Source organism: Sceloporus undulatus, chromosome 3, assembly GCF_019175285.1.
Source record: "Sceloporus undulatus isolate JIND9_A2432 ecotype Alabama chromosome 3, SceUnd_v1.1, whole genome shotgun sequence".
In the NCBI taxonomy this organism is placed as follows: Eukaryota; Metazoa; Chordata; class Lepidosauria; order Squamata; family Phrynosomatidae; genus Sceloporus; species Sceloporus undulatus.
In genome coordinates, this window is record NC_056524.1 from 192,916,519 (window position 1) to 192,931,638 (window position 15,120).

At 38.6% G+C, this 15,120-nt stretch overlaps 1 protein-coding gene across 1 annotated transcript in view; it reads left to right on the forward strand.

Moving 5' to 3' along the window:
* CPXM2 (carboxypeptidase X, M14 family member 2) overlaps positions 1 to 15,120 on the forward strand; it is a 98,846-nt gene that overhangs the window by 46,881 nt on the left and 36,845 nt on the right. The window contains exons 5-7 of the mRNA XM_042460996.1: positions 4,517 to 4,601; positions 6,113 to 6,263; positions 11,050 to 11,138. Of these exons, the coding sequence (XP_042316930.1) occupies positions 4,517 to 4,601; positions 6,113 to 6,263; positions 11,050 to 11,138 (325 nt within the window). The remainder of the gene's footprint in view (positions 1 to 4,516; positions 4,602 to 6,112; positions 6,264 to 11,049; positions 11,139 to 15,120) is intronic.

Consider the following 15,120-nt stretch of genomic DNA (forward strand, 5'->3'; position numbering starts at 1 on the left):
CATGTAGTTGTGTTAAGATTTACACTTATTATGAAAACCTCAGGATTCAGGGAGTGGAGAGAGGACTCGTATAACTGAGGTATCATTATTTCTGTTTTCTTTTTGCAAAGGGACAGTCACATTTCTTTTTTGAGAATTGGCAATTGTTTTCCATTGAGAGACTTAATGCTTGCTGGTGGCTCCAGTAGAGATCAATAGTGGCTGCACACCAAAAATACTTTCCTTCTAGAGGTTAAACCTGAGAAAGCTAGCTGAAAACTCTAACCACCAATGCAAATCAAATATATAAACAGCACCAGTGATCTAAATGGCAGCCCACACTGGAATAATTTTGTTCTTTCAGCTTCCAGCCCACCCGCTATTCACTTAAGTTGAATTTATTTTTAAGTAATAATGAATATAAAAATGAACAAAATACTAAAAATGATGAAATGCAAAGTCATTGGCATAAAAACAATGAAAGAACTTAAAATGGTCACTTCCTATTAAACTTTGGCCATTGAAAAGAAAAAGAAAGTTCCTATCCTGCTTCAGTCACTAAAGCTATCAGTAGATACTGAAGATTACATGTATTCAGTGAGAAAAGTCCACTAGGTCTATCCAGGTCTGTTATACAAGCTTGACCAAAAGTTACCACACGCAGGAAGCAGACACACACAGTATATTTGCAGAACAAATAGCAAATGTCCTGAGCTATATTCACCAGGAATTATGTATATATTTGCAGAATTCAGCAGTGAACAATTGTAGGTTGATGATAAAAGCCAAATAGTACTGTTGTGTGAAAGTGGTCAGTCCAAAAGACTGTATGAAATAATGTTGATGTATTAAACTGATGTAATTGTTTGTCCAGTTTTCCAGATATACACCTAGTGACTAAATTATATATCTGGAAAACTGGACAAACAATTACATCAGTTTCATTGCACTGTATTTGTCACATCCCCATCTTTGGTAGCTTTAGGACATTCTCTGCTATAGAACTCTAGTCCACACCTTTGATTTACAGTGCTAGAGTTCTTTAGCACAGAATTCTTAGTATCTCTCCAAACTACAAGTACCGTGAATTAATAGGGTAGCTAGAGAGTTATCAAGCCGCTGTGCTCCATCCAGGATGCGGGATGGAGGCAGGGATTATTGCACACGGAATCGCTACTGAATCACCAGCTGTCATCAGCCTGGGTCCAAGCTGTGCTCTGTCTGCACTTTTTAGAAGTCGTAAAGCTTTCTGATTTCTAAAAAGTGCTGGTGGAGCATGGCTTGGACCCAGCTGGGCCCCGTACTGATGATGGCCAGTGATTTGGTATCGATTTAGTTTGCAATAATCCCTGTCTCCATCCCGCATCCTGGCTGCAGCCCGGGAGGCTGGATTTCAAACACCAAGTGATAAACTCAGGAAAATCCCATTCAAAGCTGTGAGAGAAGCCCGGGTTGCATATGGGCTGCATACTGCCCAGTGATGGGTGAATGCGATAAGGTGTGTGTGTGTGTGAGTGTGTGTGTGTGTGTGTGAGAGAGAGAGAGAGAGAGAGAGAGAATGATTTAGTCTTAGGTTCCTTAGTTCAGCAGTAGAACGTTGGTAAAAAGTACATAAAGGCTGGCAAAAATGTTTGAATAGAGAAATGAAGTTCAATAGAAGGTGTGTGAATAGAAACAGGTAGCTAAGTTGGACAATGATCAACAAGTACAAAAGTTAAGAGAAGGAAGATTCAGAGCAGCAGGCACCTAAGGGAAAGTCAGATGGAGGAGACAAAGATCTAAGAGAAAAATGAATAGAGCAAGTATAGAGATAATAAAAAGAGCAGTCGATAAAAAGAAGGACTGGGAAAGGAGAACAATCACATAACAGATGAAGGAACAAGAGAAGCTTTGTGCTTGGCAGTCAGGAAGTGAATGGTAAAGAAGAAGATGGATAAGAGAATACTGGAAGTTCACTATAAAGGACAGTGAGACCAGTAGCACAGTGATTTGAATTGACTACTCAGTTGAAAATGATTTTTAATATTGCAAAAGTGCAATGTATATTTTTGGCTGTAATTTCATTAGAGTTTGAAAAAAGCGACTCTTTTGGATTGCAGTGCCCTGAATCCCATTTATTTAAATATTTAATTTATATTATTAATTTTAATATTTAGAAGAAGTGCAGGTACTTTGTAATGCAATTTTATCAGTTTGAAAATGTCCCTTTTCGATGTACAACTCTCCAGCCAATATCCTGGGCTTTGGGGAGTTATAGTCAAAAAACTAACCTTTCAAACTGCAATAATCAAATTGCAGTAAGAATTATTTGCTTCTGATTCTGAGAATTTTGTCCACAAAAGCAATTTACTAAGCTCTAGAATATGACATTCTAGAGAATATAACAGAATAAAACTTAGCATCAGTTCTCAGGTGTTTTGTGTTAAAAATAGTTGAGTTTTGCATACCAAGGCTTATTTTGATCGACACCACCAAAGATGGGGGGAGGGCTTAGCCTTTGGCCATTTTAGCCTTTCCCCCTCCCCTTCTGTAACCATTTCCTTTCCATTACTCCAAGTACTAGGGAAACTTTGCCAGCTTCAGGGCTAGTGTGCCTTCTGTACATGTGTCAAGAAAATGGTCTCCCCATGTCTGCTCAAGCACACACACACACACCAACACTCTTAGCTGTCCTCCCCTCATTGAAGTGCCAGTGGTACAGAAATGAGTGGTAACATATCCTCCCATGTACAATGGGAGGAAGCTTGTGTGGGTTTGTATCCTGCTATGGTGATGGCAAAGAGAGGGTCCAGGAAATCCTATGACGCTGGGACATCTTTCCTGGAACTGCATATTCATGGCATTATTTAATCAAATCAATGAATATGTGTAGTAGAATCTTCCTTCTGAAATACATGTATTTTTCAAGTCAGCAACTAAGACCACTTTAATGTAAAGAATGGCTTTGTGTTGATTTTATTTTGTATGTATGTATGTATTTATTTCTATGCCCTCTGGGAACTTACAGCCAGTGTGATGTAGTGCATTGGATTACAGCTCTGGAGACCAGAGTTTGAGTCCCCACTTGACCATGGAGACCCACTGGGTGACTTTGGGAAGTCATTGATCTCTCAACCTCAGAGGAGGGCAAAAGCAAACCTCATCTGAAAAAATATGTTGTCAAAAAACAAACAAACCCCTTCTTCTTAGGAAATAAGTTGGAAATTACTTGAAGGCACACAACAACAACAACAACAACAAGAAGAAAGCACATGCTTATTCCTGAAATAAGTGAGTAAATGAATAGCTTCAGCTTATCATATATAAGCATTCTTACCCAGTCCCCCTTTAATGGATAATGAATTAAATCCAGCTGTTCGTATTTATTTATTTAATTAATTTGTATCTTACCTTTCTCTGAATATAGGTCCCAAGGCAGCTCACCATATAAGATAAAACAAAACACCATTAAAATGATGAATAATACAAATACTTAGAAACAATAACATAAACAATCATATTAAAACACTAACTTATATCAGTCTTAAATGTAATTAAAATTGAATAATAATTATAAAAAGACAACATGCCTTAATTCAAAGAGGTTCTGCAACAGCCATTTAACAGTAAAAGGCCTGGGTAAACAAGAAAGTGTTTGCTGGTGGACATAAAGCCCAAATGGATTCACCCAAGCCTCTTGACTGAGGGGAGTCCACAGCCTAGGAATAGCCTCTGAGAAGTCTCTCTCTTCTGTGTTTTCACCAAATATTGCTGCAATAATGGTGAAACTGTGAAAACCTTTCCCCAAGGCTCTTAAAACTCAAGCAGACTAGACTGGCGCTGTATGGTGCTTTATGGATTACAGCCAGCACTTTGAATTGTGTCCCCAGACACTTTAGAGCAAGAGTTAGCAAAGTACATTTGGGGCAAAAAAAAAAAAATTGTGGGAGTGGGTGAGGTATGTGTGTGGGGAGAGGAATGCCCTCCAATTTCTCCTGATGTGCTAATGCAACCCACTTACCTTTCCACAGTTGCCCATCTCTGCTGTAGACCCACTAAATCAATGTGATTTATATAAGTAATGATTCAGCATTCAACAATTGATTCAACGAGACTACTCTGTTCTATGGGAAATAGCAATTCAGACTAATGTATGGAAGTCAATTTTCCGTGATGAGCGGTGACTAGTTACACATAACTTTCCTTAAAGACAGTGAAAGCATAAAAGTGTTGTTCTGTATTTTCTGTTCTATTTGACTAAACTTCAATGGGAGAATTTCCTTGAGGAATTTAACATTTGTTACTTTATGCTTATGTTTTCTGGAATTTTCAATAAATTGAGATTTCTATATAATTTTCCCTTGCCTATTAATATTTCATTTCAGGATTTCTTTTTCAACTGTCCAATCCGAGACTCTCTCTGGCTTTACTTCGCTAACGAAGATTCAGGAAGATTACACTGTTACTGTGAATTGTGATTCAGTACAGATATGTGCTCTTTTTTCCAAATAATAATAATAATAATAATAATAAAATGAAATCTTTCCCTTCTTTCTAGGAGTGATTGGGTAACATCTTACAAAGTTATGGTGAGCAACGACAGTCATGCATGGGTCACAGTCAAAAATGGTTCTGGAGACATGGTTAGTATCAAAAAATATAAAATTTGTAAATCAACCTATCTGGTACTACAGTTGTCCCCCCCATATTCGCTAGGGTTAGGGGAACAAGACCCCTGTGAATATGGAAAAACTGCAAATAACAAAAACACTGTTTTTACCTAAGAGGACACCTCTCTAGGAATCTCTAGGTCCTCCAGTGCAACTCTGTGGTCAATGTCCAACATACACTGACCATAGAATGGCACTGGAGTAGCTACAAATGATCTTTCAGCGCAACTTTTAGTTAAAGTTGACCACTGAGTTGCACTGGAGGACCTAGAAAGTTATAGAGAGAACATATTAATGAAATCTGTGAATAATCAAATCCGCAAATATCAAAGCTGCAAATATGGAGGGATGACCGTAGCTCCATCTTAATAAATTGTCACAGTTATGAGACCTGCTATCTAAAAAGACCTTCATTAGCAGACATTAGATATCTGAAATTTTCAGAGAATATGCAGTTAATAAATGAATAAATAACAATTGATATGTTGACATTTTCTTATAAGTAATACTGGATTCCAGTGTTTAGCACTGCACCCTGGTACATACACATATAGCACAGATCATACTGTGCGGGCAAGCAACTTACATAATTATTTAACATCTTGTTGTGATCTGAGTGTTGGACTGCTATTCTGGAGACCAGGGTTCAATTTTCCACTTAGCCAAGAAACCCATTGGATGACCTTTGGTGAACCACATACTCTCATCCCCAGAAAAGTCCAGGATAGGTTCACCTTAGGGTTGCCATAGTCAGAAATGGCCTGAAGGAACACAACAGTAACAATCTACATTAAAAATGGAAGGAGAATCTTTCTCTCTTTCTTCCTGTCCACCCCTCACTGCTCACTAACATTGACCTACTCTACTCCTAACTAGAGTAGAACTATTCAATCAATTGGATTTACCTATGTGTTGACTCACCATTAAGTAACTCTGTCAATGGGTCTACTCTAGTTGGAACTAACTGGAAGGATTCCAGCCATTTGCTCATGCTAAAGATACCACAAAGGCAGAAATTGACAACAGATATTTTTCCCACTCTCTCAAGTTATGATCTTGGTGATTGTTCTGCATCTGAATGTGCAGATTATAATCATGTGAGAATAACTTCATATTTAGCCAGTTAAACTTTTCTGACATTCCATAAAGAGGTTGAAATGCACTGAAAAATATAGACATAACTGAGGCTTGTATCTTCAAGAACTGATAGGACTAGCTTCAATTTAAACTCCCAAGCAGTAATACGCTACCTAGAAAGAGTCAAGGAGTAGGCGAAGTTCTTCTATTCCTACTCTAGTCCTATTTCTCTGTTGAGCCTCAGAGGAGTCAATTAAGCTGTACGGAGGCCAAATAAAATGTGAGCCTAAATTATCATGTGTTCCTGGTTGCTTTTTTACAGTTGGCAAAGTTATGATTGAATCTCATCTTTTGACTTGTTTCAGGTGTTGTTACTAATGATGCCCACTACTTGTGTGTTGAAATAGATTTTTGAAGGCAACAGTGAAAAGGAAATCCCAGTCCTCAATGAGCTGCCAGTACCTCTTGTTGCACGTTACATTCGGATAAACCCTCGAACATGGTATGAAGAAGGAAGCATATGCATGAGACTGGAAATCCTTGGCTGTCCTCTCCCAGGTAAAAGCAATGTTTATGACAGGTCTTTTCTAACTAAGGGAGGCTCAAAACACACAGGGCAAAAGAAGTGGCTTCTGGCTGCTTTGACAGCATAGCATTTAGATGATGCATGCCCCCAATGTGCCCTGAAGCTTCTCTGATCCTGCCAAAAGGAGTCTGAGGCTGCTGCAAAAAGCATTCGGTTTAAACCAACTCCTAGCAACATGACTTGAGATCTGTGGCAGAGACCCACTTTGGGAATGGGCTGTGTTGTCACCATGGTCCTGTCTCAATTGCAACCAGTGTGGCCAGCGGCCACCCTTTCCCAGCCATCTGCTTTGTAAAGTATCTATAGGAAAGCTCCTTGATTAATGTGAATGAGTTACAAGCACCACACTATTTTGGTTACAAATGTTATGGCCTAAATCCAATTGGTAGTCTTAACAAGAGCAATTTCGTTGAATCATAGATTTCACATAACTGTTGTCTAATAATTCAGCAATGTATTCAATTAATGTAGTCTAACTGTTACTTCTGATTGGATTTTGGTCTCTTTGTGGCTCTTTCGTTTTGGATTTTTATTAGTGTTGTTAATTCAGAATGAATAGTTCTCCTGTGTTACTTTGTTCAGGGCTAATATGTCCTTCTTACTAAATATTCGCAGAATGTATCCAAGAAGAAATAATCTGAGAACTCCTTGTCAGATCATTTTGCTAGCTAAAATAAATTTATTATTTGAATTGCTGTGGGAACCTTTAGCCAGTTCATAGTTGAAGACGTTGAGAGATAGCACACACAGGACAATAATAGAAAACAGAGATAAAGGATGTGGGGAGGTTTGTACATAGGCATTCACAGGCATGCCCATGCACACACATATACCCACACTTATTCTTTACCTTTCCTTTCTTGTTTCCAGAGCATTGCTGTGCAGATGGATACAGAATGACACATAGGGATTAGTAGTTGCCTGAAAGGGATAGACGTACTTTTCTTTGTAGTTCTTTTGCAATTTAAGCACAAAGAAAAAGTGTGTGTGTGTGAATGTGTACACATGTGTGCATATCTTGATGCAAGCAGAGAAGAAAATGCCTTTAAGCACAGACTGATTGTATTTATTTTTGTCAATGTCACAAAATGGTAGTTGCAGAGTAGGATAACATTTTTTTTAGCCGAAAGATGTTCTTTATTTGCTTACAAATGCTTGATGATTCAGTTGATAGATGAGATTCAAATCCTATTTCAACCATGGACTCCTTTGGGCAAGGCTGTCTGCTGTTTGAAACTGGGGAAACTGGAAATTGACTAGTAGCATCCCTGCTCTGCCTCCTGCATACTGTCACTTAAGCAAATTTATTTATTTATTTACTTTATTTATATGCCACCTTTCTCCCATGATAGGACTGAAAGAGGCTTCCATAATAAATTAAAAATGTTTACAAAAAGTTTTTAAAAATAATGTAAAATCACTGCATTAAGTAAATGGGTTGCACTTACAGGTATTATTACTGAAGTGGAACAATTACCTCTTGCTAAGATTTTCCAACCTTCTGCTTTTATTGTCACAGATTTATTGTTGTTGATGCTGTGGTTGTTAATTACCTTCAAACTGACTTCAGATTATAGTCATTCTATGAATAAGAGACTGCTCAGGTCTTGCAAACTCAGGGCTATGGCACTCTTGATTGAATCTGTCTACCTGCACCCAGTTTCATTATTGACATGAGTTAATAATGTCTTTAATATATCCAGTAACGATCACTTTATGAACAGTTTGTTGTTCTGTGTCCCCAAGTAAATGTGATTTATAGCAAACCTATCATAGGGTTTTCTTTGAAATACAGTCGACCTTCTGTTTTCGTGGGGGATCTGTTCCGAACTCCCCCTCCCACAAAAATGGAGTTTGTCCTATGTGATGTGCCTCAGGCACACACTCCATTATTTCCCCCTTCATTCGTTCCTTGTGCATAAATGAGGGATGCAGTTTCCAAAACCATGAGAGTGGAGGGACGACTGTATTTGTTCAGTTGGCGTTTGCCATTCCTTTCTACTACAACTGAGAATATTTGCCCAAGACCAACTAGTGGGTTTCCATGCTGAGCAGAGATTTGAACCCTAATCCCCAGAGTCCTGGTCAAACAACCTGACCACTAGGCCATACTGTTTCTCTGTAGACTGTAATCTGAGCAAATTACAAAAGACTGAAAGAATTCTATAGTGCAATGCAATTCAATACTATATACAAAAACATAATACAGAACAAGAAAAACAGCTATAGAATCTAAAATTTAAGAAGCCTTGGAGGAAGGCCTGAGGGCATTTTGATGGCACACACTCTACTGAAAAATGCTGTGGAGACTTTGCTTGTCTCTTTTATAAGCAGCAACTGGTGCAAAGATCAGCACACACACACACACACGCGTACACAAACACATGCTTGAGGACTTAAAGTGCCAGCCTGCTGATTCAGCATCCTTAACATTGCTTAAGGTCAATTATATTTAGTAATGCATAAAGCAGAGAAGAAAAGTAATCTCCATACTTTGATTATATATTTAAAACAAGGACACCTCTAAATTTCAATCTGAAATAGTCTCCCATGAAAAAATGTGCAGAAGTTGCAAAAATTAGGATTCATTTTAGTTTTAGTTGATCCTTCTTGTGAGATGCCTTAGGTCCCACTGCAGATAAATGAAATAAAAATAAAAGTGGATGGAGAAATAAAATGCCCTCCTCTTTGACCTGTCTATCATTTTTATTGTTGGTAGAACCTTACCAAAGAAAGGATGGAGAAAAATAAACAAATAATAACAATGACTGATCTTGTCTGAGGGGTTTATCAGATGCGGGGCAGGATAGGGGTGGGATCGCTCCCACATCCTTATCCTATCCATGACCCATCTGTACCCCTAGTGAAAGTGATCATGCAAATCACTTTCACATGAAAGCAGGCTGAAAAGCACTTTCAGCTGTCACGGTATTAACGGGTTCTTCCGTTAATACAAAAGACTGCGAATGACAGAAGAAAATGCTGTCAGCTGATGACTGAGAGTGCTTTTCAGCATGCTTACATGTGAAAGTGATATGTGCAATCACTTTCACTAACTCTTCCCTGCTGGGTCAGTGATGGGTTATGTGTGAAAATCCTTCCTGCGATCGGGCGGGAAGGACAGGACAGGGATGGAACAGTGACGCCCCTTCCTTCATGTGATAAACTCCTGAATGTGTATGTGCCTTCAAATCACCTGTCAATTTATGGTGACCCCATAAATTTCCTATGGTTTTCATAGGAACTTACTTGCTGTTCACCGCTATGATCTTTGGAATAGCGGTATATAAATAAAACAAATTATTAATTATTAATTATATTCAAGGGTGGTTTTGCCATTGCCTTTTTAAAAAAATTTAGCCTACAGTGCCTGGTATTCCTTGGTGGTTTCCCATTCAATACTAATCAGGACTGACCCTGCTTAGCTTTTAAGATCAGACAGGATCTGGTGCTTTCAGGGTATTCAGGCCCTTCTTATCTACATGTTATTGTTGTTGAGTGCCTTTAAGTTGTTTGCAACTTATGGCGACCTAAAGGTGAACTGATTTTCCCAAGGTCACCCAGTGGGTTTATATGTCTGAGCTAGGATTTGAACCCCAGTCTCCCAATGTCCTAGTCCAGTGCTCAAAGCACTACACCATGCTAGTTGTATATAGCTTATCTAAATTTACAAGTTATAGTACAGTCGGCCCTCTCCTTACGCGGGGGATCTGTTCTGGACCCCTCCGCATAAGGTGAATTCCGCCTATGTTCAAGCCCCATTGGAAACAATGGGGCTCGTGCACGGCGGCGTAGTGGTGCGTGGACGCCACAGGCACACGCGCCCATTCAATTGAATGGGACGTGCTGCCCCTTTTGCCCCGTGCGCTCCCCACAGCTTGAGCGCGTAAGCTCAAGTCCACGTAAAGCACGCCCGCATATGACGCAGGTGCACTGTATATCTCTTTTGCTTTGGTTTTCTCTCCAGTTTATCCAAAGACATGGATAAAATCTCAACTGTGGGTTTCATTCATGTAAATTGTATATGAATATATATATATATATATATATATATATACACACACACACACACACACACACACACAATATATATGAATAAAATTTTATGGTGTTTTTTTTAAAAAAAAACCTTTTGTATATTAATGCAATTTCATTTTGTTTCAACAAGATGACTCTTTATTGTAAAGTTTTTAACTGTTTTTATCTGTGAGCCACCTTAGGTCCCTTTCCAGGAGAATGAGAGCATATAAATGAAATGAAATGAAATAAATATCTTTATTAAGACCAACCAAAATACATAGGGTTTTCTTAGGCCAGGAATGGTCAGGGTGGTTTTGCCAGTTCTTGCCTCTGAAATATAGCTTATAACACCTAGTATTCATTAGTGGTCTCCTATACAAGCACTATGCAGGGCTGAAAGATCAAATGGTGTCTTTAGGGTATTTAAGTCATACCTATGGGTGCAAAACTAAATATATAATATTCACAAATTATGTATGTGAATAAAATCCATACCCATATGGCCCTTATCTTTATTCAGACCAAACAAATTGCAGCAAAAGTGGGGCAGCTTCTTAGTTCTCTAGAACTCTTGATCTGGCTAGGAGGACCTAAACGTGGAATGAGGGAAGAAACAGAAAAGTCCAAATAGACATCTATATATGCCGTCAGCTTTTACCCTAGATGTTTTTATTTTTATGATATCATTATATAGTTTTTCTATACCCTCATGAAAAATGTATTTTATTTTTACTACAGACCCAAATAATTATTATCATAGAAGAAATGAAATGACAACAACAGACAACCTTGATTTTAAACACCACAACTACAAAGAAATGAGGCAGGTAGGACACAAAGAGCAGAATTTCTGGTGAGGACTTGTATTAAAGCATGTGCATTGACCTTTGTAAAAATGGATCATGAACACTGCAGTGTTCCCAGTTCTCAATACTGGGTAGATACACATTCAGAAGAAAAATAAAACAAACTCTACTGTCTTCATAACATATGACATTTATATTCCCCCTCCTGACACCCACTTCTGCTAAGTCTTTTATCCCACTGAAATCCCAGTTTGATAATTGAAACCTGCAGACTCATCAATATTGGCCCAGGCCGTTCAACAAATAGCTCTTAAAAATCTGGGTTTGATGCCCTGATATATGCTTAGAAAGGCATATTTTGAGGGAAAATATATATCAAATGAAAATAAAACTGTTTAATTATTCTCTGTGTGTGTGTTAATTCAAATAATCATGAATCAGGATGCAACAGATTCATGAGTAAATATAAATGTAAAAATGATCTGAACCAGAAACAGAAAGATTTTCCATCTCTTTTCTCTGCTTGCAGGGCATTATAATAATAAGCTCTGAAAATGAAGTATGGTGTGGATTGGGTTATTGTATAGAATATATCAGACATCCTTTGGAAAGCTTCCTGTCTTATTTTTCTGTAGCTATAGTTTTACACTACTGTAAATGGAAGCAGTATTTCATTCTGAGTTGACAGATAGTGTGACTGGAAGCAGAAGGTTTGTGCTACACAGATGACCAAGATTCAAAGGAGCATTAATTGTTGCCAGTCTATGTTTAGACCTACCAGGTATAATTATATTCCTTTAGCTTTAACCATACATCAGAAAAAAAATGTCCAGATTTATAGCACCACAGATGTAGGTGTAGAACGTGCTAAAATCTCTTCCCTATCTTATTCTTCAAATATATAAAGATAATATGTTTGGACATGAGGTATGAGTGTGCTGAATCTTCAGCCTGTTTATACTGAGTGAGTCATCATTCATTTTTTATTGAGCAATTGTGTACCGAGTCAAGCACTGTGCTCACCAGAGATTTCATGGCCTATATTTCCAGCAGACAGATTAGATGAGTAGAAACTCAATTGGCATAATTAGTGTCAAGAACAATAAAGTTAAATGCATTTTAGGTCCTAATTGTGCAAAGACAGGTTGGTCAGGTTTGGAACATATTTTGGAAATGAACTGCTTAAAGCAGGATGAAATTATTTCCTCTGGTTTTATATAAGGACTGAAAAGAACTGTGATTAAACAAAGACAATAACTATAACTGGTTAGTGAGAACTACATTCTTCATATTTGCTAATATTCTCTGATCACTGAGTCATTTGAGAACATTATTGTAAAGGCACCTTTCAGCAGAATGATAGTAATTCTACAAAACCCAAATGCTGCAAACTGTGATGTAACAAGTCTAAGAAATATAAGTATTAAGACTGGATTAACTTTCTTTTTTTGTGTTATACAGACGTGTGTGCACGGACATGCGCGTGCACACACACACATATTAAAAGAGGCAATGCACATACCTCAAAGTACTTTATGTTAAGCCTATAAAATAATTGCCAGAATCCTAGATAAGATGCTTAGTTAAGGAGAGGTAACTTAATAATGTCTTAGCAATGTAAGTAATGATAAGAGTCTTTAATGTAATGTGGTTGCAAGCTTGCTTACTAGCAGGAGGGAGTGGAAACATCCAAGTCCTTGTGCTCCAGTTGCCTGTTGAATGGAACTCCTTTGTCCTATCCAATGATGGCTTTTAAAGTAGATCAGAGGCTGGTGGCTGTTATGGTGGGCTGTGGCTCTGTAGGATTAATAAATACAGAGCAGTTGCAGATATGCAACTCCAGATTATCAATCTGTAACTGAAATAATAACTACCAGCCAATATTTGTGAGTCTCACATTATCTTTCCTCTTGTTGCTGCTGTGATGTCATTCCCCACATTCCTTCTCCAATATTGCTTAATCTGCCTCCTTGTTTAATCATGTGGATGACACTGGCCAATAAAGCATCATATGATCATAGGTAAAGAGACAAAATTATTTCTTCCCTATAATTCTTCCCTCCCCAGACACACAAACCTATGTAGCCAAAAAATCTATGTAGGGGAATTTTACTTTAGCTCAGAGTGGGTTAGGCTACAAATAACCCTTGAGATCATTTTCCTTTTGTATACTGAGAGACAGAAGAATTGGGCCAGAGGAATAGCGCAGAGACAGAATTCTTATAATCAAAATCAAATGTTTCTTTTATTGGGGAGAAATCACACAGCAAATCACTAAAACACACACACTAACACAAGGCTCAGGAAATAAGGGAGGAGGTTTGAATAGATAATAGATGGAGACAGAACTAATGGAGATACTTACACAAGCCAAGACTTGCTTCAGGATCCAATTGGTTGAGGTGGTATGAGAATTAGTCATTGAGTGAAGGACTGGGCCAGAACTAGAGCATAGTGATAAAGTGTCCCCATGAATTACAAATTAACATGCTAAGCATGGATTTCAGGGAGCTTATATAGGCCAAATTTAACCTCTGGGCAAAAGCAATTCTACATCTATGGATGAAGTCATTGGCAGTATTCAAGGTGGAATTGGGTGCTTGATTAAGTCCATCAGGCTCATCTGGTGCTTGATTAAGTCCATCAGGCTCATCCTTCTGATAATGGAGGTGTTTAATGTCCCATTTAGCAACTCCCAAACTACCTGCTGGGCCAGTCCTAGGGGTATTGGTCCCAAAATGTCCCATTAGGTTGACCTCACCTGGGTGTAGTGTGTACATATCTCCTCACTCTGGGGATTATGATGGACTGCATTGCAAGGTCCATCTGGGGTTATGTGGAAAAGTACGCGCACCAAAATCAGAATTATGCTATTTGTGGTAATACCTAATACCTAGATATTCTTCTGAATGTTCAGGAATGATGCTGTGCTGCATAGCTTGCATTACATAAGGCTTCCTGTAGCATTTGCATATTTATCAAAAAACCCTGGGTGGGGGGGGGGAGTCCTAATTGTATGTGTATTGACACCCATGTCATCTGGGATTTCCATTTGGCATTGTAATGGACATCCACATACTAATTTATAGATGATTATTACAGATAATCCAAATTTTCCCTGATCTACCTTTTGATTTACCCGAAGCATATATATTTTGTCTGTATTAAGCTTCAGTTTGTTCTCCCTCATCCATTCCATTAATGATTGAAGACGTTGGTTAAGTACCAAAATAGCTTCCTTGGAATTTATAGAAAGGAGAGACAGAGCTGGGTGTCATCAAAAACAAAACCTCCAAAGAAGAATAGCAGTGTTATGTTTTGCTTCCACAACATCTTCATATGGCCTCAAAACTAATCTCAATTTTTGCAATTAAAAAAAAACTTTTAGAGGGTTTTTAATATGGTTCTTAGTTTTATTTGGTTTTAATGTGGCTTTCTGTGTGTTTTTAATATTATCTTTTAAATGTGTCAGCTACCTTAACTCTTGGGGAAAAGGTGGGATAGAAAGAAAGAAAGAAAGAAAGAAAGAAAGAAAGAAAGACAGGCCCATTACAAACGGGCCTTAAAGTACACGACGAGCGCGTACTAGGGTTAGGAAGGGGCGGTGCTTCTGCACCTCCTAACTCTAGTACGCGCTCTGTGCGCACAAAATGGCAGCGGCCATTCCACACGGCCGCCGCCATTTTGACGTCTTGGACACATAGCGTCCAGACGTGTCGTGGCAGAAGTGACACCATGAAAGTGCCCCTTGCGCTTTGTGGTGCCACTTCTGGGGCCCAGGAAGGAGTGCGATTTCCGCGCTCCTTCCTTAGAGCGTCTGGGAGCCCCGTGGTGTGGCAGCTGCGGCTCCCAGACGTTGCAAGCGGCGGCGGCAGGAGACTGCCGCAACCCGGCGGTTTGTAACTGGCCAAAGAGAACGAGAGGAAGACTGAGTAGGAAATAAAACTGGGATTTTTTTGAAAGTGAAAACAAGAAATTAAAATGAAGTCAATAAACAGATGAA